The sequence below is a fragment of the Phalacrocorax carbo genome (genome assembly GCF_963921805.1).
Source record: "Phalacrocorax carbo chromosome 31 unlocalized genomic scaffold, bPhaCar2.1 SUPER_31_unloc_1, whole genome shotgun sequence".
Lineage (NCBI taxonomy): Eukaryota > Metazoa > Chordata > Aves > Suliformes > Phalacrocoracidae > Phalacrocorax > Phalacrocorax carbo.
Window position 1 is genome coordinate 265914 of NW_026990239.1, and position 22450 is coordinate 288363.

The 22450-nt window shown below is 71.0% G+C and overlaps 4 protein-coding genes across 4 annotated transcripts; 1 reads left to right on the forward strand and 3 right to left on the reverse strand.

Annotated features, from left to right (window-relative positions):
• Positions 1–8436, reverse strand: LOC135310768 (latent-transforming growth factor beta-binding protein 4-like; the record flags this gene model as incomplete). The annotated part of the gene is made up of 14 exons (XM_064439729.1): positions 8154–8436; positions 7620–8053; positions 7228–7306; positions 7050–7107; positions 6761–6916; positions 6578–6671; positions 6278–6440; positions 5413–5694; positions 4364–4663; positions 3381–3449; positions 3157–3285; positions 1322–1468; positions 1073–1225; positions 1–413 (listed from the first exon to the last, which is right to left on the reverse strand). Coding segments are annotated over exons 1-14 (2742 nt in total), but the record flags the coding sequence as incomplete, so codon positions are not given.
• A 1829-nt stretch (positions 8437–10265) lies between these two features.
• Positions 10266–12184, forward strand: LOC135310774 (potassium channel subfamily K member 6-like). Its single transcript, XM_064439736.1, has 3 exons — positions 10266–10459; positions 11477–11872; positions 11979–12184. The coding sequence occupies exons 1-3, from the start codon at positions 10279–10281 to the stop codon at positions 12161–12163; spliced, it is 762 nt and encodes a 253-aa protein (XP_064295806.1). The 5' UTR covers positions 10266–10278; the 3' UTR covers positions 12164–12184.
• Positions 12185–14605: 2421 nt separating this feature from the next.
• Positions 14606–19264, reverse strand: LOC135310769 (latent-transforming growth factor beta-binding protein 4-like). Its single transcript, XM_064439730.1, has 8 exons — positions 19229–19264; positions 18893–19172; positions 17844–18143; positions 16939–17007; positions 16715–16843; positions 15915–16061; positions 15666–15818; positions 14606–15036 (listed from the first exon to the last, which is right to left on the reverse strand). The coding sequence occupies exons 1-8, from the start codon at positions 19262–19264 to the stop codon at positions 14606–14608; spliced, it is 1545 nt and encodes a 514-aa protein (XP_064295800.1).
• A 379-nt stretch (positions 19265–19643) lies between these two features.
• On the reverse strand, positions 19644–21142 carry LOC135310770 (protein YIF1B-B-like). Its single transcript, XM_064439731.1, has 6 exons — positions 21089–21142; positions 20505–20583; positions 20327–20384; positions 20040–20195; positions 19810–19950; positions 19644–19716 (listed from the first exon to the last, which is right to left on the reverse strand). Exons 1-6 carry the CDS (start codon positions 21140–21142, stop codon positions 19644–19646), a joined length of 561 nt encoding a protein of 186 aa, XP_064295801.1.
• Positions 21143–22450: the final 1308 nt, after the last annotated feature.

Sequence of the window (22450 nt, forward strand, 5' to 3'; positions counted from 1 at the left end):
GGCATCATCCTCCTCCTCCTCCTCCTCCTCCTCCTCCTCGCTGAACCCCCCCGTCCCGTGGGGTTGGTAGGACCAGGGGGAGCCGGGGGGGGGGTCGGGGGGCTCGTAGCGGGGTCCCCGGGGTCGGTGGGCGAGGGGGCGCCGGGGGTCCTCAAAATCCTCGCCTTCATAGCGGGGGGGGGCGTAGAGAGCGTCCCCCCGGGGGTCGTAACCCCCCGCCAGACCCCCGAAACCGTAAGGGTCGTAGTCGGAACGGAGAGCCGGGGGGGGCACGCGGGGCCCCCCGAAAACGTCGGGGCCGTAAGGGAGGCCGTAAGGGGGGGCGAAGTCGGGGGCGTATTCGTAGGAAGGGGGGGCGCGGGGGGGGCCGTAGCTGGGGGGGCGCAGCACGTTGCAGAGGAACTCGAAGTCATCTGGGGGGGGGGTAAAAGGAGAAGGTGGTTTTGGGGGACCCCCCCCCCGATGCAGGCTGCGGGGGGGATGGGGGTTCTCCATCACCTGGGACCCCCCCCCTCCAATAACCAGGGGGGGCTACAAGGGAAAACTTCCCCCCCCCTCCTTGTGGGGCTGTAGGGATGCAAAGGGGGCCCGTTATTGGGGGGCTACAAGGGGTCCCCCCATCACTGAGGGGCTACAAGGGGCCCCCCCCATCATTGAGGGGCTGTGGGGATACAGGGGGGCCTCAATAATTGGGGGGGCTACGAGGGGTCCCCCCCATCATTGAGGGGCTACAAGGGACCCCCCCCATCATTGAGGGGCTGTGGGGATACAGGGGGGCCTCAATAATTGGGGGGCTACGAGGGGTCCCCCCCATCACTGAGGGGCTACAAGGGACCCCCCCCATCATTGAGGGGCTGTGGGGATACAGGGGGGCCTCAATAATTGGGGGGGGCTACGAGGGGTCCCCCCCATCCTCACGCCCCCCATTCCCATGGGGTCCATGGGGCTGCAGGAGGGTCTCCCATCACAGAGCTGCTGGGCGGGGGGGGTCCCACACTGCAGGGAGGGGGATGCCACCCCGGCACCCACCAGTATGGGGGTGGGGGGGGTTCTGGGGTGCGGGGGGGGTCACCTGAGTGGCGGGCGGGGCAGAGGGCGCAGTCCATGCCCCAGGCCTGCCCGTACAGGCAGCAGCACTCGGTGTAGGTGACCTGCCTGTCCAGCCGGGGTCTGCCGCACACCAGGTCGACCCCCACCTCCTGCCAACACACCGCCTGCGCAGCATCTGTTTCGGGGGGGAGGGAGGGGGGCACAGTCAGGCCGGGTCCCACAGACACCCCCCCACCCCCCCCAAAGCCCACCCCGTGGGTGGCAGCCTCACCCCGGTGGGTGTCGTTGGCGACGCAGCGGCGCTGGGAGCCGTCCAGGACCAGGGGCGGGGGGCACGAGCAGTAGTAGGAGCCCACCGTGTTGACGCAGCGACCCCCCACGCAGGGCTCGGCATCCTCCGCCCCACACTCGTCGTTATCTGGGGGGCAGCGGTCAGGGGCAGGCAGGGGTCGGGGGGCAGGCAGGGGGTCGGGGGGCAGGCAGGGGTCGGGGGGCAGGCAGGGGCTCAGGGGCAGGCAGGGGAAGGCAGGGGCAGGCAGGGGCTCAGGGGCAGGCAGGGGCAGGCAGGGGCTCAGGAGCAGGCAGGGGCTCAGGGGCTCAGGGGCAGGCAGGGGCAGGCAGGGGCAGGCAGGGGCTCAGGGGCAGGCAGGGGCAGGCAGGGGGTCAGGGGCAGGCAGGGGCTCAGGGGCAGGCAGGGGCAGGCAGGGACAGGCAGGGGCTCAGGGGCAGGCAGGGGCAGGCAGGGGCAGGCAGGGGCTCAGGGGCAGGCAGGGGCAGGCAGGGGCTCAGGGGCAGGCAGGGGCAGGCAGGGGCAGGCAGGGGCTCAGGGGCAGGCAGGGGCAGGCAGGGGCAGGCAGGGGCAGGCAGGGGCTCAGGGGCAGGCAGGGGCAGGCAGGGGCAGGCAGGGGCAGGCAGGGGCTCAGGGGCAGGCAGGGGCTGGCAGGGGCAGGCAGGGGCAGGCAGGGGCTCAGGGGCAGGCAGGGGCAGGCAGGGGCACGCAGGGGCAGGCAGGGGCTCAGGGGCAGGAAGGGGCAGGCAGGGGCAGGCAGGGGCAGGCAGGGGCTCAGGGGCAGGCAGGGGCTCAGGGGCAGGCAGGGGCAGGCAGGGGCTCAGGGGCAGGCAGGGACAGGCAGGGGCAGGCAGGGGCAGGCAGGGGCAGGCAGGGGCTCAGGGGCAGGCAGGGGCAGGCAGGGGCAGGCAGGGGCAGGCAGGGGCTCAGGGGCAGGCAGGGGCAGGCAGGGGCAGGCAGGGGCTCAGGGGCAGGCAGGGGCAGGCAGGGGCAGGCAGGGGCAGGCAGGGGCAGGCAGGGGGTCGGGGGGCAGGCAGGGGTCGGGGGGCAGGCAGGGGCTCAGGGGCAGGGGCAGGGGCAGGCAGGGGCTCAGGGGCAGGCAGGGGCAGGCAGGGGCTCAGGGGCAGGCAGGGGCTCAGGGGCTCAGGGGCAGGCAGGGGCAGGGAGGGGCAGGCAGGGGCTCAGGGGCTCAGGGGCAGGCAGGGGCTCAGGGGCAGGCAGGGGCAGGCAGGGGCAGGCAGGGGCTCAGGGGCAGGCAGGGGCAGGCAGGGGCAGGCAGGGGCAGGCAGGGGCTCAGGGGCAGGCAGGGGCAGGCAGGGGCAGGCAGGGGCTCAGGGGCAGGCAGGGGCAGGCAGGGGCTCAGGGGCAGGCAGGGGCTCAGGGGCAGGCAGGGACAGGCAGGGGCAGGCAGGGGCAGGCAGGGGCTCAGGGGCAGGCAGGCGCAGGCAGGGGCTCAGGGGCAGGCAGGGGCAGGCAGGGGTTCAGGGGCAGGCAGGGGCAGGCAGGGGCAGGCAGGGGCAGGCAGGGGCTCAGGGGCAGGCAGGCGCAGGCAGGGGCTCAGGGGCAGGCAGGCGCAGGCAGAGGGTCAGGGGCAGGCAGGGGCTCAGGGGCAGGCAGGGGCAGGCAGGGGCAGGCAGGGGCTCAGGGGCAGGCAGGGGCAGGCAGGGGCAGGCAGGGGCAGGCAGGGGCAGGCAGGGGCAGGCAGGGGCTCAGGGGCAGGCAGGGGCAGGCAGGGGCAGGCAGGGGCTCAGGGGCAGGCAGGGGCTCAGGGGCAGGCAGGGGCAGGCAGGGGCAGGCAGGGGCAGGCAGGGGCTCACCCACGCACTGCAGGTGCTCCTGCTCGTAGTAGTAGCCGCTGGGGCAGTAGCAGCTGAAGCCGGGGGCGGCGTTGAGGCAAACCCCCCCCCGGCAGAGCTGGGGCCCGAAGAGCTGGCACTCGTCCACGTCTGGGGGCACGGGGGGCGTCAGGGGGGCCCCGCGGGACGGGGGGCCCCGGGGGGACCCCGGCGGGCGCGGGGGGGCCGCGGCGGGCAGCACTCACCTGCCGGCGAGCCCTGGGGACCCTCGGCGGTGCGGCCCTGCCCGTGCGGGCAGATGGCGAGGTGGGCCTCTGGGGTGGGGGGCGTCAGCGACGGGGGTCCTGCCGGGGCCCCCCCGAACCCTGCCGGCGGCCCCCGACCCCCGCCGTGCACCCCAAGCCATCAAGGGGCACCCCAAACCCTGCCGGGGCACCCTGACCCCTGCCCATGCACCCCATACCCTGCCCATGCACCCCATACCCTGCCGGGGGCCCCCGACCCCCGCCGTGCACCCCAAGCCATCAAGGGGCACCACGACCCCCGCCGTGCACCCCATACCCTTAATGGGCACCCCAAACCCTGCTGGGGCACCCTGACCCCTGCCCATGCACCCCATACCCTGCCGGGGGCCCCCGACCCCCGCCGTGCACCCCAAACCCTCTCGGGGCACCCTGACCCCCACTGTGCACCCCAATCCCTGCCCGAGCACCCCAATCCCCACCCGAGCACCCCAATCCCCGCCCAAGCACCCCAATCCCTGCCCGTGCCCCCCAATCCCTGCCCGAGCACCCCAAACCCTGCCCGTGACCCCCAACCCTGCCCGAGCACCCCAAACCCTGCCCGTACCCCCCAACCCTGCCCTAGCCCCCAACCCTGCCCGTGCCCTCCAATCCTGCCCGTGCCCCCCAACCCTGCCCAAGCACCCCCAACCCTGCCCGAGCACCCCAATCCCTGCCCGTGCCCCCCAATCCCTGCCCGTGCCCCCCAACCCTGCCCGTGCCCCCCAACCCTGCCCGTGCCCCCCAATCCCGCCCGTGCCCCCCAATCCCTGCCCATGCCCCCCAACCCTGCCCGTGCCCCCCAAACTCTCCCATGCACCCCCCAACCACGCCCGGGACCCCCCCCCAGCGCACCCATACATAGGGCCGAACCCCCCGGAGGCGCGGGGGCCGCCCCGCGGAGGGGCCGGCTGGGTGCGGGGCGGGGGCGCGGGGGGGTCCCGTACCGGTGCCGGGGGTCGGGCAGGGCCGCGCGGGGCAGTGGGTGCCCCACGCCCAGCCCAGGCTGCAGCAGCAGCGCTCCCGGCTGACGTTGGGTGCCAGCACCCCGCAAGCCCTGCTGAAGCAGGCGGCGCCTTCGGGGGGGGCCCGCGGCGGGTTTTGGGGGGCCGGGGGGGTCACGCATCGCCCCGGCACGGGGTCGAACTCGTCGCGGGTGTCGGGGCAGAGGCAGAGGAAGGAGCCTTCCACGTTCTCGCACCGTTCGGCCCCGCAGACGCCCCGCAGCGTCTCGCACTCGTCCACATCTCCAAAAACGCATCGGGGGTTTCTGTTAATTTTTTCTCTTTTTTGGGGGGCGGGGGCGGGTTTTTGGGGGTCCCCCCCCGCTATAATTAATTTAGCCTTCAACGGCATTTCAATCAAAGTGTACAATTTATTGAGTAGAGACAAGCAAGCAGCGCTGGATGCACGGGGGATCCTTCCGCCTAACGCGCATCCCGTCATACAAAATTACAGGGTTTATATTCAGTTACTTAATTAATAACAATTAGTAAAAACACGCCTAAGTTTACGCTCACTGGTCAGTGATGAGCATCCCACTTGCCGTTGGGCAGCCGTAGTTAAATTAGCCACGCTTGCCATGTAGATTAGCCCGCGTGCTCTTTACGGGTGTGGGGGGCAAGTCTTTTTGGTCACCCCCCTTTGCAGCAGGGTGCCTCCGCTGTTAGTCCCTGAAGGTCAACTGAATTGTATCTTTTTGAGGAGGACGCCCTCCCGACCGGCCCAAGCACCATCTCAGGCGCCAGCCCCCCCAGTTATCTGATCAATTTTGGGTCGCGCTTTTGTCTTCACCATCAACCCAAACCGCCAGTCAACACTGCAACCACTCAGACAGGTAACAAGTCAATTGTCCGGCCCTCGGTTACACCAGCACCAACAGACCGGTCAGATGCTAGAGGGTCACACTTCCCCGTGTGACTCTAGCATTGCTCCATATTGACACGAATCAGATGAGCACATTTTACACCCCCCGCCCCCCAGGACCCGCCCGCACCCACGCAGCCGTGGCCGTGGCGGGCGCTCTCGTAGCCGGGGTCGCAGACGCACTGGAAGGAGCCCGGCAGGTTGCGGCAGGCGGCGTGAGCCCCGCACAGCGTCCCGTTGGAGCACTCGTCCGCGTCTGTGGGGCACAAACGGGGGGGGGGTTGGGGAGGGGGGGGTCCCCCGGGGGTGACACACACGCCCCCCGCCCCCCCCGCAACACCCCAAATACCCGCAACACCGCAAATACCCGCAACACCCCGCCCCGGCGCGGGGCTCCGGGCTCTCTGCTCTGCTGTGCGATGGGGCAGTGGGGGGCTGCGCCCTCCCCCCCTCCCCCCGACCCACGGACACCCCGTGCCCCACGGACCCCCCGCGACCCATGGACGCCCCATGGACGCCCCGCGCCCCAAGGACCCCCCTGCGCCCCCCGGCCCCTCCGCGCCCCCTGGCTCCCTTGAGACCCTCGGCCCCCTGCCCCCCCGGCCCCTCTGCGCCCCCCGTCTCCCCTGTGCCCCCGGCGCCTTTGCACCCCCCGGCCCCTCTACGACCCTCGACCCCTGCACCCCCCGGCCCCTTTGTGCCCCCCGGCTCCCTTGAGACCCTCGGCCCCCTGCCCCCCCGCGCCCCCCTGCAACCTCCAGCCCCTTTGTGCCCCCCGGCCCCTCTGCGCACAGCGCAGGCGTGCAACCACGCGCGTGCACCGTCACGTGCAGGCGTGCAACCGCGCGCGTGCATCATGGCATGCCGACACGCCGCGGCGCGTGCTTGCACCCCCACACGCACTCAGCCTTCCGTGCGACCACACGCGTGTGCACACCCCGCCCCGCCCCCACCCGCTGAGACACCCACCCCCCCCCCACCCCCCTGCCCCAAACCCCCCCATACCTGGGCCTGGCCCCTCGCGGGGGGGCACGGTGGGGAGGGGGGCCAGCAGCCCCTGCGTGGGTCGTGGCACCACAATGACCTCGGGGGCGGGGGGGCCTCTCGGGGACCGACGGTGGCCTCTCGGGGACCAGCGCCCCAATGGACTCTGCACCCCTAAACACAGCCGCTGTGACACTGGGGAGGGGCTCCCCGCTGTCCCACCCCCACCCCAAGTGGGGGCGTGCCCCCCCCCCAAAAACCACACAGCCCCCCCCGCCCTTTTTTTCCCCCTTTTTCACTCTAGTTTTTACCATAAACACGAAAATGCTGAGGCAGCACCAGCTCAGCACCACGTAGTAACCGCTGCGGCCAAAAACGAGCCCGGCGATGAGGCCCAGATTCATCCTGCCGGGAACAAGGGTGGGGGGATTATTGGCGTGCAACCCCCCCCCCTTTTTCTAACCCACCCCCCCTAAAAAAACCAACCCTCTCACCCCACATATTTGTAGCCGATGAAGGCGATGAGGTCGATGGTGGTGAGGCTGGTGTTGACGGCGAGGAGGTAGAGGCTGAGGAGGATGGCCAGAACCTCCACGATGAGCCAGGCCAGCGCCGAGCTCGCCTGCAAGCCCAGGCTGTCGGGGGAGAACCTGGGGGGGGGCCGCGCCCCAAATTGGGTGGGGGGGGGCCCCACAGCCTTGCCTGCACCCCCCACCCTTCGTTTTTAGGGTAGGGACCCGCCCCCCCCCCCCGGCTGCCCCAGGGCGGGGAGAAGGGCCTGACCTGTTTTGGGTGCCCAGCACCAAGCAGGCGACGAGGATGTAGGTGATGAAGGCCATCGCTGCGGGGGGGGACACGGGGATGTCATTGGGGGGGGTCCCCCGGGGGGGAAATGGGGGGCTGGGGGGGGAAATGGGGGTCCCCCGGGAGGGAAATGGGGGGCTGGGGGGGCGGGACGTACTTGGGATGTAGAGATCGGGGGCGTTGACGTCGAAGCGGGGGGCGACGGGGGTGTCCTGCTGGTACCGCACCTGCCAGTCCTGGGGGGGGAGACCCACTGTTAGGGACACCCCCGCGCCCAATACCAGACCCCCAGCCCCCCCAGTACTGCACCCCAAAACCCCCAAACCGGCCCCCCACGCCCCAATACTGCCCCCCCGACCCGCAATACCAGCCCCCCTACTCCAGTAGGAGCCCCCCAGGCTCCCATAGCACACCCCAAACCCCCAATACCGGCCCCCCCGACCCCCAAATCCCCAAAACCGGCCCCCCAGACCCCCACCCTCCAACCCCATAGAAGACCCCCGACACCGGACCCCCCCCCCGCCCCCGATACCGGGGCCCCCCCCTCACCTGATGCGCGAAGGGAAAGATGAGAAGCCCCAGTTTCCTCCCCACGTACGCGGTGTCCACGGCGAAATAATACTTCAGCCGCCCCACGGGGATGAACCGGTCGAGCAACAGGCGGCGGAGAGTTAAAGGGCCGTGAGGGGTCCCGGTAACCGGCCACGGAGCCCCCCCGTGTCGCGTCCCCCCCCCACTCACGTTACGGTCCATGATGTCGCGGCCCTGGCTGGCCAAGCTGCTCCCGTAGGCCAAGGCCAGGGACACCGGCTCGCCCAGGAAGGCCGCGGCCGGTGGGTCCCGGGAGGCGGCGGCGGCGGCCGGGGGAGCCCCGTAACCCCGGCCCGGTTGGGCCCCGCCGCCCCCCGCCGCGCTGGTATCACCGAAGAGAGGGTGTGGATCCGCCATACGAGGCGCCGTGGCCGGTAACCGGCGTTTGGGGGCTGCGGGGAGAGGAGGGGAGAGGAGGGGTGAGGGCGGGTGGGGGGGAGCGGCGGCGGGACCGGGGCCGGCACCGATCGCTACGCGCCGCGCCGCGCGCACGGTGCCGTGTCGCCCCGTCCGGCTCCATCTCCACGTCTCCTACTTCCGCTTCCGCGTCACGTGGCTCCCCGCAGCCGCCGCCACGATTGGCCACCTCGCCGGAAGTCGCTGGCGCGCCGCCCGAATGATTGGCAGGTGACCGGAAGCGAGGGGGCTGGAAAGGGGGAGGAGACGAGGCCGCTGTGCCCGGTCTTAAGATGGCGTCGCCTGCCCGGCCTGGTGTTGCCATGGCGACGGAGGAGGCCCGGGCGGGGCCTGGTGTCATGGCCACGGGGACCGCGGTGTCCCCAGAGCCGCGGTGTCACAGCCATGGGGCTGGCTGTGGTGGCCATGGTGTCCCCAGGGCCATGGTGTCACAGCCATGGGGCTGGCTGTGGTGGCCATGGTGTCCCCAGGGTGTCCCCAGGGCCATGGTGTCACAGCCATGGGGCTGGCTGTGGTGGCCATGGTGTCCCCAGGGTGTCCCCAGGGCCGTGGTGTCACAGCCATGGGGCTGGCTGTGGTGGCCATGGTGTCCCCAGGGTGTCCCCAGGGCCATGGTGTCACAGCCATGGGGCTGGCTGTGGTGGCCATGGTGTCCCCAGGGTGTCCCCAGGGCCATGGAGTCACAGCCATGGGGCTGGCTGTGGTGGCCATGGTGTCCCCAGGGTGTCCCCAGGGCCATGGTGTCACAGCCATGGGCTGGTCACGGTGGCCATGGTGTCCCCAGGGTGTCCCCAGGGCCATGGTGTCACAGCCATGGGGCTGGCTGTGGTGGCCATGGTGTCCCCAGGGTGTCCCCAGGGCCATGGAGTCACAGCCATGGGGCTGGCTGTGGTGGCCATGGTGTCCCCAGGGTGTCCCTATGGCCATGGTGTCACAGCCATGGGGCTGGTCACGGTGGCCATGGTGTCCCCAGGGTGTCCCCAGGGCCGTGGTGTCACAGCCATGGGGCTGGCTGTGGTGGCCATGGTGTCCCCAGGGTGTCCCCAGGGCCATGGTGTCACAGCCATGGGGCTGGCTGTGGTGGCCATGGTGTCCCCAGGGTGTCCCCAGGGTGTCCCCAGGGCCAGGGTGTCACGGCCACGGGCCTGGCCATGGTGTCCCCATGACCACGAGGACCCCACGGTGTCCCCACAGCCACGGTGTCCCAGGGCTGGCCCTGGGGGGGGGTCCCTGGTGTCCCCCTGTGTCATCGTCCCCGTCCCTGCACCCCACGGAGCCCCAGGGGGGCCAGGCGGGGTCTGCCACATCCCCATCGCCCCCCCGGCGGGACCCCCCGTGGGTGTCACCCTCGTGTGTCCCCCCATCTGTGCCCCCCCGTGGGTGTCACCCCCGTGCCCCCCCCCCCGCAGACGTCACCAGGGTGGCCACGGCAGGAACCCGCGGGTCCCGTGGGAGCGCGTGACGGTCCCGTGACTGATACGGGGGGGGACGGACAAACAGACACCCCATCTGTCCGTCCGTCCCTGGGGGGGGGCCCGCCTTGGCCTGGGACCTGCTGACCAGCCACCCCAGTTGCACCCCGGTACTGGGCACCCCACTAGGACCCCAATTTCCCAGTTGTCCCCCAGTACCAGCCACCCCAGTTGCTCCCCAAGTTCCCAGTTACCCCCGTTACTGGTCACCCCAGTTGCCCCCTGTTACTGGTCACCCCAGTTGCACCCCCCCGTTACTGGTCTCCCCAGTTGCCCCCCCGTTACTGGTCACCCCAGTTGCCCCCGTTACTGGTCACCCCAGTTACCCCCCCCGTTACTGGTCACCCCAGTTACCCCCCGTTACTGGTCACCCCAGTTGCACACCCCCGTTACTGGTCTCCCCAGTTACCCCCCGTTACTGGTCACCCCAGTTGCCCCCGTTACTGGTCTCCCCAGTTACCCCCCCGTAACTGGTTTCCCCAGTTACCCCCCGTTACTGGTCACCCCAGTTACCCCCCCGTTACTGGTCTCCCCAGTTACCCGCCCGTTACTGGTTTCCCCAGTTACCCCCCGTTACTGGTCACCCCAGTTGCCCCCCATTTCCCGGCGGGGGCGGGGGCGCCGCCCTGCCCACCCCCCCTCCCGGTGCCGCCCCCCCGGGGCGGGTCCCGCTGCGCCCAGAGGGCGCGGGGGGGGCTGAGGCCGCGGTGTGGGGCGCGGGGGGGGCCATGGGGCGCGGTGCGGTGCTGGTGGCCGTCGCCTACGCGGGGCTGCTGCTCCTGGGCGCGCTGGGGCTGCGGGCGCTGGAGGGGAGCCCCGGGACCCCCCGAAACCCCGGGACCCCCAACGCCTCTGAGTGGGACCTCGCCACCGCCCTCCTCTTCGTCACCACCCTCCTCACCACCGTGGGTAAGGCCGGGCCCCCCCCCCCCGCCCCGGGACCCCCCCGGGACCCCCCGGAGGTCTGGGACCCCCCCAGGACTCCCCTCTGCACCCCAAACCAACCCCCTGCACCCATGTACCCCAGGACCCCCTGCACCCCAGGACCCCCCTCTGCACCCCAGGACCCCCTGATCCCCAGAACCCCCATGGACCCCAGGACCCCCAGAACCCCCAAATCCCCAGGACCCCCTCTGCACCCCAGGACCCCCATGGACCCCCTCATCCCCAGAACCCCCCAAATCCCCAGGACCCCCAGGACCCCCCAAATCCCCAGGACCCCACCTCTGCACCCCAGGACCCACATGGACCCCCTGATCCCCAGAACCCCAAAATCCCCACAACCCCCACGAGTCCCCCTTCACCGCAGGACCCCCCAAATCCCCAGGACCCCCCCCGCACCCCAGGACCCACATGGACCCCCTGATCCCCAGGACCCCTCAAATCCCCAGGACCCCCAGGACCCCCTGATCCCCAGAACCCCCAAAATCCCCACGACCCCCACGAGTCCCCCTTCACCGCAGGACCCCCAAATCCCCAGGACCCCCAGGACCCCTCAAATCCCCAGGACCCCCAGGATCCCCTGATCCCCAGGACCCCCAAAATCCCTATGACCCCTACGAGTCCCCCTTCACCCCACAACCCCCAAATCCCCACGACCCCCCTCTGCACCCCAGGAACCCGAGGACCCCCTGATCCCCAGGACCCCCAGGACCCCCTTCTGCACCCCAGGACCCCCAGGACCCCCTGATCCCCAGGACCCCCACAATCCCCCTTCACCCCAGAACCCCCCAAATCCCCAGCACCCCCCCCGCACCCCATCCCTCCCCTTACACCCCATCCCCCCCCATTCACCCCAGAACCCCCCCAAACCCCCCAAACCCCCCCAACCCCCAACCCCCAAGCCTAGCCTGGGCATTGGGGTCCAGCAGGTTGAAAGGTGTCACCCCACTTCAAACCACCCCCCCCCCACCCCCCGCCCCCCAGGGTACGGCTCGGTGGCCCCCCTCTCGGCGGGGGGCAGAGCCTTCTGCGCCGCCTACGCCGCGGTGGGCGTCCCCGCCACCATGCTGACGTTGACGGCGGCGGTGGGACGCTTGACGGGTCCTTTGGTCGACCGCCCCCGGTTGTACCTCCAGGCGCGTTGGGGTTACAGCCGGCGGGGGGCCGCCCGCGCCCACTGCCTGGCGACGGCGGGGCTGGTTTTGGGGGGGCTGGTGCTTCTCCCCGCCGCCGGCTTCTACCTCGCCGAAGGCGACTGGACCTACTTGGACGCCGTCTACTTTTGCGTCATCTCCCTTTGCACCATCGGCTTGGGGGACCTCGTCCCGGCCGAGCGACCGGGTCACCCGTTGAGGCAACTCTACCAAATCGCCGTAGCCGGTGAGCGGAGTTTTGGGGCGCCCCCGTCACCCCCACCCCCACAAACCCTTCCGACGGGGCGTCGAGGCTGACCCCTTGCCACCCGCCGCCCCCACCCCGCCGCCAGCGTACCTGCTCTTGGGCTTGGTGGGCGTCTTGCTGTTGGCTCAAGCCTTCCGGCGGTTGGCCGAGCTCCACGGCGTCGCCGGCGTGTCGCCGCCGGCTGCCGGCGCCGGAGAAGGCGCCGCGTTGTTGGAGGGGGCGAGGGACGGGCTGAAAGCGGTTCGGGGCCGGGGGGCGGTCAACGGGTAGGACCGAAGGTACCCCCCCGCCCCCCCCACTGATGGGGTGGGGGGGGGCACCGCGAGGCACTGGGGGACACTGGGGGGCACTGGGGGACACCGTGAGGCCCAACGAGGGCTCGCAAGACACTGGGGGTCACTGGGGGACGCCATGAGGCCCCACGAAGGCCTGCAAGACACTGGGGGGCACTGGGGGGACACTGGGGGGCACCGCAAGGCCCCACAAGACACTGGGGGGCACAGGGGGACACTGGGGGACACCGCGAGGCCCCACGAGACACTGGGGGACACTGGGGGGGCACTGGGGGGCACTGGGGGGCACCGCGAGGCCCCACGAGACACTGGGGGGCACTGGGGGGGCACTGGGGGGCACCGCGAGGCCCCACGCGACACTGGGGGGCACCGGGGGGCACCATGGGGTGGGGCTGGGGGGGCATTAAAAGGGCGCCCAAAGCACGTTGGCGTCACCCAATGGTTGGCTTTTCTTTGGGGGGGGGGGGAGGGAAGGACCCAGGGGTCCGGTTTCCGATGGCGACCACCCATTTTTGGGGGGGTGGGAGGGGCGTGGGGTGGTATTTGGGGGGGGCCAGACTGAGGTGGGGGGCTCAATTCTATGATGGGGTGTCTCAGTGCTGGGGGGGGGGTCCCTAAACCCATGGGGGGGGTCTCAAGGCCATGGGGGGGGTCTCAAGGCCATGAGGGGCGTCCTAGTGCCAAGGCGGGTCCCAATCCCATGGGGGGGTCCGAAGGCCATGGGGGGGGTCCCCATCTTAAAGGGGGGGTCTCCAGTGCCAGGGCGGGTCGTAAACCCATCAGGGGGGTCCCTAATCCCATGGGGGGGGTCCCAGTGTTGAGGGGGGTCCCAAGCCCATGGGGGGGGGTCCCAGGGCTGGGGGGGGGGTCCCAGTCCCATTGGAGGGGGTCTAAATTCTAAGGGGGGGGTCCTAATCCCAAGGAGGGGGGGTCCTAGTCCCGACGGGGGGCACCAGTGCCGCATGAGACAACCCCACTGGGTCCAACACCCTTTGGGGGGGGGGGCGGTCCTGGGGGCACCCAAATACCCCCAAAAATGGAGGGGAGGGGCTAAAGACACCCCCCGCCCAGGCACCCTGATTTTATAGAAAACCTTTATTCTGTAAAAGTAGGTGGGGGGGGGTCCCCAAACCACGCCGCCCCCCCGGGGGTGGGGGGGATGCATTACCACGGCACCCCAGTGGGGTGGCGGGCGGGGGGGGGCGCGACACACAGCTGGGTGCCACTGAGCACCCATGGGTGCCCCCGCAGTGGTCCGGGAGGGGGGCAGGATGCCCCCCCGCCCCCTCCCCCCCCCCCCCGGATCCTATATATATATATATATATATATATACAGAGACAATAAATAGAGGCGGGGGTCCTCAGGCGCGGGGGGGCGCGGGCAGGCAGCGGGGGGGGGGCAGCGCCGGCGCGTGCCCGGGGGGGCACAGGCAGCGGAAGGAGCCGGGGGTGTTCAGGCAGCGGCCGGGCAGGCACAGGGGGGCCTGCGAGCACTCGTCGATGTCTGGGGGGGGGTCGTGGGGGGGTGTTATGGGTGTGGGGTGGGGGGGGGTATGGGGAGGGGGAGGGCTGGGGAAGGGGGTTTGGGGCTGGGGAGGGGGGCTGGGGAGGGGGTCTGGGGGCAGGGTAGGGGGTCGAGGTGCTGGGGAGGGGGTCTGGGGGCAGGGGAAGGGGTCAGGGTGCTGGGGAGGGGGTCTGGGGGCAGGGGAGGGGGTTTGGGTGCCCAGGAGGAAGCCTGTGGGCAAGGAGGGGGTCTGGGGGCAGGGTAGGGGGTCGAGGTGCTGGGGAGGGGGTCTGGGGGCAGGGGAAGGGGTCAGGGTGCCCAGGAGGGAGCCTGTGGGCAAGGGAGGGGGTCTGGGGGCAGGGTAGGGGGTCAGGGTGCTGGGGAGGGGGTCTGGGGGCAGGGGGTCTGGGGGCAAGGGAGAGGGTCTGGGTGCCCAGGAGGGAGCCTGTGGGCAAGGAGGGGGTCTGGGGTCAGGGGAAGGGGTCAGGGTGCTGGGGGGGGGGGTACGGGTGCAGGTGCGGGGTATCAGGGTGCAGGGGGGTCCGGGTGCAGGGTATCAGGGTGCAGGGGGGTCCGGGTGCGGGGTGGGGTGTCAGGGTGCTGGGGGGGGTCCGGGTGCAGGTGCGGGGTATCAGGGTGCGGGGGGGGTCCGGGTGCAGGTGCGGGGTATCAGGGTGCTGGGGGGGGGTCCGGGGGCGGGGTCCGGGGGCGGGGGTCTCACCGACGCAGTCCAGCCGGGCGGGGTCCAGCCGATACCCCGCGTCGCAGTCGCAGGTGAAGCCGTCGGGCACCCGCACGCAGCGCCCGTGGTGGCACCCGCTGAGCACCCCGCACTCCTCCGCCCCCCCTGCGGCGGGGAGGGGGCGTCAGGGCGGGGGGTCGCCCCCTTCCCCCCCCCCCCCGCGCCCCGAAAACTCACCAGCATCCTCCTCCTCCTCCTCCTCCTCCTCCTCCTCCTCCTCCTCCTCCTCGCTGAACCCCCCCGTCCCGTGGGGTTGGTAGGACCAGGGGGAGCCGGGGGGGGGGGTCGGGGGGCTCGTAGCGGGGTCCCCGGGGTCGGTGGGCGAGGGGGCGCCGGGGGTCCTCAAAATCCTCGCCTTCATAGCGGGGGGGGGCGTAGAGAGCGTCCCCCCGGGGGTCGTAACCCCCCGCCAGCCCCCCGAAACCGTAAGGGTCGTAGTCGGAACGGAGAGCCGGGGGGGGCACGCGGGGCCCCCCGAAAACGTCAGGGCCGTAAGGGAGGCCGTAAGGGGGGGCGAAGTCGGGGGCGTATTCGTAGGAAGGGGGGGCGCGGGGGGGGCCGTAGCTGGGGGGGCGCAGCACGTTGCAGAGGAACTCGAAGTCATCTGGGGGGGGGGTAAAAGGAGAAGGTGGTTTTGGGGGACCCCCCCCCGATGCAGGCTGCGGGGGGGATGGGGGTTCTCCATCACCTGGGACCCCCCCCCTCCAATAACCGGGGGGGGCTACAAGGGAAAACTTCCCCCCCCCTCCTTGTGGGGCTGTAGGGATGCAAAGGGGGCCCGTTATTGGGGGGCTACAAGGGGTCCCCCCATCACTGAGGGGCTACAAGGGGCCCCCCCCATCATTGAGGGGCTGTGGGGATACAGGGGGCCTCAATAATTGGGGGGGCTACGAGGGGTCCCCCCCATCATTGAGGGGATGTGGGGATACAGGGGGGCCTCAATAATTGGGGGGGCTACGAGGGGTCCCCCCCATCACTGAGGGGCTACAAGGGACCCCCCCCCATCATTGAGGGGCTGTGGGGATACAGGGGGGCCTCAATAATTGGGGGGGGCTACGAGGGGTCCCCCCCATCCTCACGCCCCCCATTCCCATGGGGTCAATGGGGCTGCAGGAGGGTCTCCCATCACAGAGCTGCTGGGCGGGGGGGGTCCCACACTGCAGGGAGGGGGATGCCACCCCGGCACCCACCAGTATGGGGGTGGGGGGGGTTCTGGGGTGCGGGGGGGGTCACCTGAGTGGCGGGCGGGGCAGAGGGCGCAGTCCATGCCCCAGGCCTGCCCGTACAGGCAGCAGCACTCGGTGTAGGTGACCTGCCTGTCCAGCCGGGGTCTGCCGCACACCAGGTCGACCCCCACCTCCTGCCAACACACCGCCTGCGCAGCATCTGTTTCGGGGGGGAGGGAGGGGGGCACAGTCAGGCCGGGTCCCACAGACACCCCCCCACCCCCCCCAAAGCCCACCCCGTGGGTGGCAGCCTCACCCCGGTGGGTGTCGTTGGCGACGCAGCGGCGCTGGGAGCCGTCCAGGACCAGGGGCGGGGGGCACGAGCAGTAGTAGGAGCCCACCGTGTTGACGCAGCGACCCCCCACGCAGGGCTCGGCATCCTCCGCCCCACACTCGTCGTTATCTGGGGGGCAGCGGTCAGGGGCAGGCAGGGGTCGGGGGGCAGGCAGGGGGTCGGGGGGCAGGCAGGGGTCGGGGGGCAGGCAGGGGCTCAGGGGCAGGCAGGGGCAGGCAGGGGCAGGCAGGGGCAGGCAGGGGCAGGCAGGGGCTCAGGGGCAGGCAGGGGCAGGCAGGGGCAGGCAGGGGCTCAGGGGCAGGCAGGGGCTCAGGGGCAGGCAGGGGCAGGCAGGGGCTCAGGGGCAGGCAGGGGCAGGCAGGGGCAGGCAGGGGCTCAGGGGCAGGCAGGGGCTCAGGGGCAGGCAGGGGCTCAGGGGCAGGCAGGGGCTCAGGGGCAGGCAGGGGCAGGCAGGGGCTCAGGGGCTCAGGGGCAGGCAGGGGCAGGCAGGGGCAGGCAGGGGCAGGCAGGGGCTCAGGGGCAGGCAGGGGCTCAGGGGCAGGCAGGGGCTCAGGGGCAGGCAGGGGCAGGCAGGGGCAGGCAGGGGCTCAGGGGCAGGCAGGGGCAGGCAGGGGCAGGCAGGGGCTCAGGGGCTCAGGGGCAGGCAGGGGCAGGCAGGGGCAGGCAGGGGCAGGCAGGGGCTCAGGGGCAGGCAGGGGCTCAGGGGCAGGCAGGGGCAGGCAGGGGCAGGCAGGGGCAGGCAGGGGCAGGCAGGGGCTCACCCACGCACTGCAGGTGCTCCTGCTCGTAGTAGTAGCCGCTGGGGCAGTAGCAGCTGAAGCCGGGGGCGGCGTTGAGGCAAACCCCCCCCCGGCAGAGCTGGGGCCCGAAGAGCTGGCACTCGTCCACGTCTGGGGGCACGGGGGGCGTCAGGGGGGCCCCGCGGGACGGGGGGCCCCGGGGGGACCCCGGCGGGCGCGGGGGGGCCGCGGCGGGCAGCACTCACCTGCCGGCGAGCCCTGGGGACCCTCGGCGGTGCGGCCCTGCCCGTGCGGGCAGATGGCGAGGTGGGCCTCTGGGGTGGGGGGCGTCAGCGACGGGGGTCCTGCCGGGGCCCCCCCGAACCCTGCCGGCGGCCCCCGACCCCCGCCGTGCACCCCAAGCCATCAAGGGGCACCCCAAACCCTGCCGGGGCACCCCGACCCCTGCCCATGCACCCCATACCCTGCCCATGCACCCCATACCCTGCCGGGGGCCCCCGACCCCCGCCGTGCACCCCAAGCCATCAAGGGGCACCACGACCCCCGCCGTGCACCCCATACCCTTAATGGGCACCCCAAACCCTGCTGGGGCACCCTGACCCCTGCCCATGCACCCCATACCCTGCCGGGGGCCCCCGACCCCCGCCGTGCACCCCAAACGCTCTCGGGGCACCCTGACCCCCACTGTGCACCCCAATCCCCGCCCGAGCACCCCAATCCCCACCCGAGCACCCCAATCCCCGCCCAAGCACCCCAATCCCTGCCCGTGCCCCCCAATCCCTGCCCGAGCACCCCAAACCCTGCCCGTGACCCCCAACCCTGCCCGAGCACCCCAAACCCTGCCCGTACCCCCCAACCCTGCCCTAGCCCCCAACCCTGCCCGTGCCCTCCAATCCTGCCCGTGCCCCCCAACCCTGCCCAAGCACCCCCAACCCTGCCCGAGCACCCCAATCCCTGCCCGTGCCCCCCAACCCTGCCCAAGCACCCCAACCCTGCCCGTGCCCCCCAAACTCTCCCATGCACCCCCCAACCACGCCCGGGACCCCCCCCCAGCGCACCCATACATAGGGCCGAACCCCCCGGAGGCGCGGGGGCCGCCCCGCGGAGGGGCCGGCTGGGTGCGGGGCGGGGGCGCGGGGGGGTCCCGTACCGGTGCCGGGGGTCGGGCAGGGCCGCGCGGGGCAGTGGGTGCCCCACGCCCAGCCCAGGCTGCAGCAGCAGCGCTCCCGGCTGACGTTGGGTGCCAGCACCCCGCAAGCCCTGCTGAAGCAGGCGGCGCCTTCGGGGGGGGCCCGCGGCGGGTTTTGGGGGGCCGGGGGGGTCACGCATCGCCCCGGCACGGGGTCGAACTCGTCGCGGGTGTCGGGGCAGAGGCAGAGGAAGGAGCCTTCCACGTTCTCGCACCGTTCGGCCCCGCAGACGCCCCGCAGCGTCTCGCACTCGTCCACATCTCCAAAAACGCATCGGGGGTTTCTGTTAATTTTTTCTCTTTTTTGGGGGGCGGGGGCGGGTTTTTGGGGGTCCCCCCCCGTTATAATTAATTTAGCCTTCAACGGCATTTCAATCAAAGTGTACAATTTATTGAGTAGAGACAAGCAAGCAGCGCTGGATGCACGGGGGATCCTTCCGCCTAACGCGCATCCCGTCATACAAAATTACAGGGTTTATATTCAGTTACTTAATTAATAACAATTAGTAAAAACACGCCTAAGTTTACGCTCACTGGTCAGTGATGAGCATCCCACTTGCCGTTGGGCAGCCGTAGTTAAATTAGCCACGCTTGCCATGTAGATTAGCCCGCGTGCTCTTTACGGGTGTGGGGGGCAAGTCTTTTTGGTCACCCCCCTTTGCAGCAGGGTGCCTCCGCTGTTAGTCCCTGAAGGTCAACTGAATTGTATCTTTTTGAGGAGGACGCCCTCCCGACCGGCCCAAGCACCATCTCAGGCGCCAGCCCCCCCAGTTATCTGATCAATTTTGGGTCGCGCTTTTGTCTTCACCATCAACCCAAACCGCCAGTCAACACTGCAACCACTCAGACAGGTAACAAGTCAATTGTCCGGCCCTCGGTTACACCAGCACCAACAGACCGGTCAGATGCTAGAGGGTCACACTTCCCCGTGTGACTCTAGCATTGCTCCATATTGACACGAATCAGATGAGCACATTTTACACCCCCCGCCCCCCAGGACCCGCCCGCACCCACGCAGCCGTGGCCGTGGCGGGCGCTCTCGTAGCCGGGGTCGCAGACGCACTGGAAGGAGCCCGGCAGGTTGCGGCAGGCGGCGTGAGCCCCGCACAGCGTCCCGTTGGAGCGCTCGTCCGCGTCTGTGGGGCACAAACGGGGGGGGGGTTGGGGAGGGGGGGGTCCCCCGGGGGTGACACACACGCCCCCCGCCCCCCCCCGCAACACCCCAAATACCCGCAACACCGCAAATACCCGCAACACCCCGCCCCGGCGCGGGGCTCCGGGCTCTCTGCTCTGCTGTGCGATGGGGCAGTGGGGGGCTGCGCCCTCCCCCCCTCCCCCCGACCCACGGACACCCCGTGCCCCACGGACACCCCGCGACCCATGGAACCCCTGCGCCCCACGGACCCCCCGCGCCCCACGGCTCCCCTGCACCCTCCAGCCCCTCTGCGCCCCCCGGCCCCTCTGCGCACAGCGCAGGCGTGCAACCGCGCGCGTGCACCGTCGCGTGCAGGCGTGCAACCGCGCGCGTGCATCATGGCATGCCGACACGCCGCGGCGCGTGCTTGCACCCCCACACGCACTCAGCCTTCCGTGCGACCACACACGTGTGCACACCCCGCCCCGCCCCCACCCGCTGAGACACCCACCCCCCCCCACCCCCCTGCCCCAAAACCCCCCATACCTGGGCCTGGCCCCTCGCGGGGGGGCACGGTGGGGAGGGGGGCCAGCAGCCCCTGCGTGGGTCGTGGCACCACAATGACCTCAGGGGCGGGGGGGCCTCTCGGGGACCGACGGTGGCCTCTCGGGGACCAGCGCCCCAATGGACTCTGCACCCCTAAACACAGCCGCTGTGACACTGGGGAGGGGCTCCCCGCTGTCCCACCCCCACCCCAAGTGGGGGCGTGCCCCCCCCCCCCCAAAACCACACAGCCCCCCCCGCCCTTTTATTCCCCCCTTTTTCACTCTATTTTTTACCATAAACACGAAAATGCTGAGGCAGCACCAGCTCAGCACCACGTAGTAAGCGCTGCGGCCAAAAACGAGCCCGGCGATGAGGCCCAGATTCATCCTGCCGGGAACAAGGGTGGGGGGCTTATTGGGGTGCAACCCCCCCCCCTTTTTCTAACCCACCCCCCCTAAAAAAACCAACCCTCTCACCCCACATATTTGTAGCCGCCGAAGGCGATGAGGTCGATGGTGGTGAGGCTGGTGTTGACGGCGAGGAGGTAGAGGCTGAGGAGGATGGCCAGAACCTCCACGATGAGCCAGGCCAGCGCCGAGCTCGCCTGCAAGCCCAGGCTGTCGGGGGAGAACCTGGGGGGGGGCCGCGCCCCAAATTGGGTGGGGGGTGCCCCACAGCCTTGCCTGCACCCCCCACCCTTCGTTTTTAGGGTAGGGACCCGCCCCCCCCCCCGGCTGCCCCAGGGCGGGGAGAAGGGCCTGACCTGTTTTGGGTGCCCAGCACCAAGCAGGCGACGAGGATGTAGGTGATGAAGGCCATCGCTGCGGGGGGGGACACGGGGATGTCATTGGGGGGGGTCCCCCGGGGGGGAAATGGGGGGCTGGGGGGGGAAATGGGGGTCCCCCGGGAGGGAAATGGGGGGCTGGGGGGGCGGGACGTACTTGGGATGTAGAGATCGGGGGCGTTGACGTCGAAGCGGGGGGCGACGGGGGTGTCCTGCTGGTACCGCACCTGCCAGTCCTGGGGGGGGAGACACACTGTTAGGGACCCCCCCGCGCCCAATACCAGACCCCCAGCCCCCCCAGTACTGCACCCCAAAACCCCCATACCGGCCCCCCACGCCCCAATACTGCCCCCCCGACCCGCAATACCAGCCCCCCTACTCCAGTAGGAGCCCCCCAGGCTCCCATAGCACACCCCAAACCCCCAATACCGGCCCCCCCGACCCCCAAATCCCCAAAACCGGCCCCCCAGACCCCCACCCTCCAACCCCATAGAAGACCCCCGACACCGGACCCCCCCCCCCGCCCCCGATACCGGGGCCCCCCCTCACCGGATGCGCGAAAGGAAAGATGAGAAGCCCCAGTTTCCTCCCCACGTACGCGGTGTCCACGGCGAAATAATACTTCAGCCGCCCCACGGGGATGAACCGGTCGAGCAACAGGCGGCGGAGAGTTAAAGGGCCGTGAGGGGTCCCGGTAACCGGCCACGGAGCCCCCCCGTGTCGCGTCCCCCCCCCACTCACGTTACGGTCCATGATGTCGCGGCCCTGGCTGGCCAAGCTGCTCCCGTAGGCCATGGCCAGGCTGGACACCGGCTCGCCCAGGAAGGCCGCGGCCGGTGGGTCCCGGGAGGCGGCGGCGGCGGCGGCCGGGGGAGCCCCGTAACCCCGGCCCGGTTGGGCCCCGCCGCCCCCCGCCGCGCTGGTATCACCGAAGAGAGGGTGTGGATCCGCCATACGAGGCGCCGTGGCCGGTAACCGGCGTTTGGGGGCTGCGGGGAGAGGAGGGGAGAGGAGGGGTGAGGGCGGGTGGGGGGGAGCGGCGGCGGGACCGGGGCCGGCACCGATCGCTACGCGCCGCGCCGCGCGCACGGTGCCGTGTCGCCCCGTCCGGCTCCATCTCCACGTCTCCTACTTCCGCTTCCGCGTCACGTGGCTCCCCGCAGCCGCCGCCACGATTGGCCACCTCGCCGGAAGTCGCTGGCGCGCCGCCCGAATGATTGGCAGGTGACCGGAAGCGAGGGGGCTGGAAAGGGGGAGGAGACGAGGCCGCTGTGCCCGGTCTTAAGATGGCGTCGCCTGCCCGGCCTGGTGTTGCCATGGCGACGGAGGAGGCCCGGGCGGGGCCTGGTGTCATGGCCACGGGGACCGCGGTGTCCCCAGAGCCGTGGTGTCACAGCCATGGGGCTGGCTGTGGTGGCCATGGTGTCCCCAGGGTGTCCCCAGGGCCATGGTGTCACAGCCATGGGGCTGGCTGTGGTGGCCATGGTGTCCCCAGGGTGTCCCCAGGGCCGTGGTGTCACAGCCATGGGGCTGGCTGTGGTGGCCATGGTGTCCCCAGGGTGTCCCCAGGGCCATGGTGTCACAGCCATGGGGCTGGCTGTGGTGGCCATGGTGTCCCCAGGGTGTCCCCAGGGCCATGGAGTCACAGCCATGGGGCTGGCTGTGGTGGCCATGGTGTCCCCAGGGTGTCCCCAGGGCCATGGTGTCACAGCCATGGGCTGGTCACGGTGGCCATGGTGTCCCCAGGGTGTCCCCAGGGCCATGGTGTCACAGCCATGGGGCTGGTCACGGTGGCCATGGTGTCCCCAGGGTGTCCCCAGGGCCGTGGTGTCACAGCCATGGGGCTGGCTGTGGTGGCCATGGTGTCCCCAGGGTGTCCCCAGGGCCATGGTGTCACAGCCATGGGGCTGGCTGTGGTGGCCATGGTGTCCCCAGGGTGTCCCCAGGGGTGAACCCAGGGATGTCCCCGGGGTGTCCCCAGGGATGTCCCCAGGACCATGGGGCTGGTCGTGGTGGCCATGGTGTCCCCAGGGTGTCCCCAGGGCCATGGGGGTGTCTGTGGTGACTGGGGCATCCCCAGGGTGTCCCCATGGGTGTCCCCAT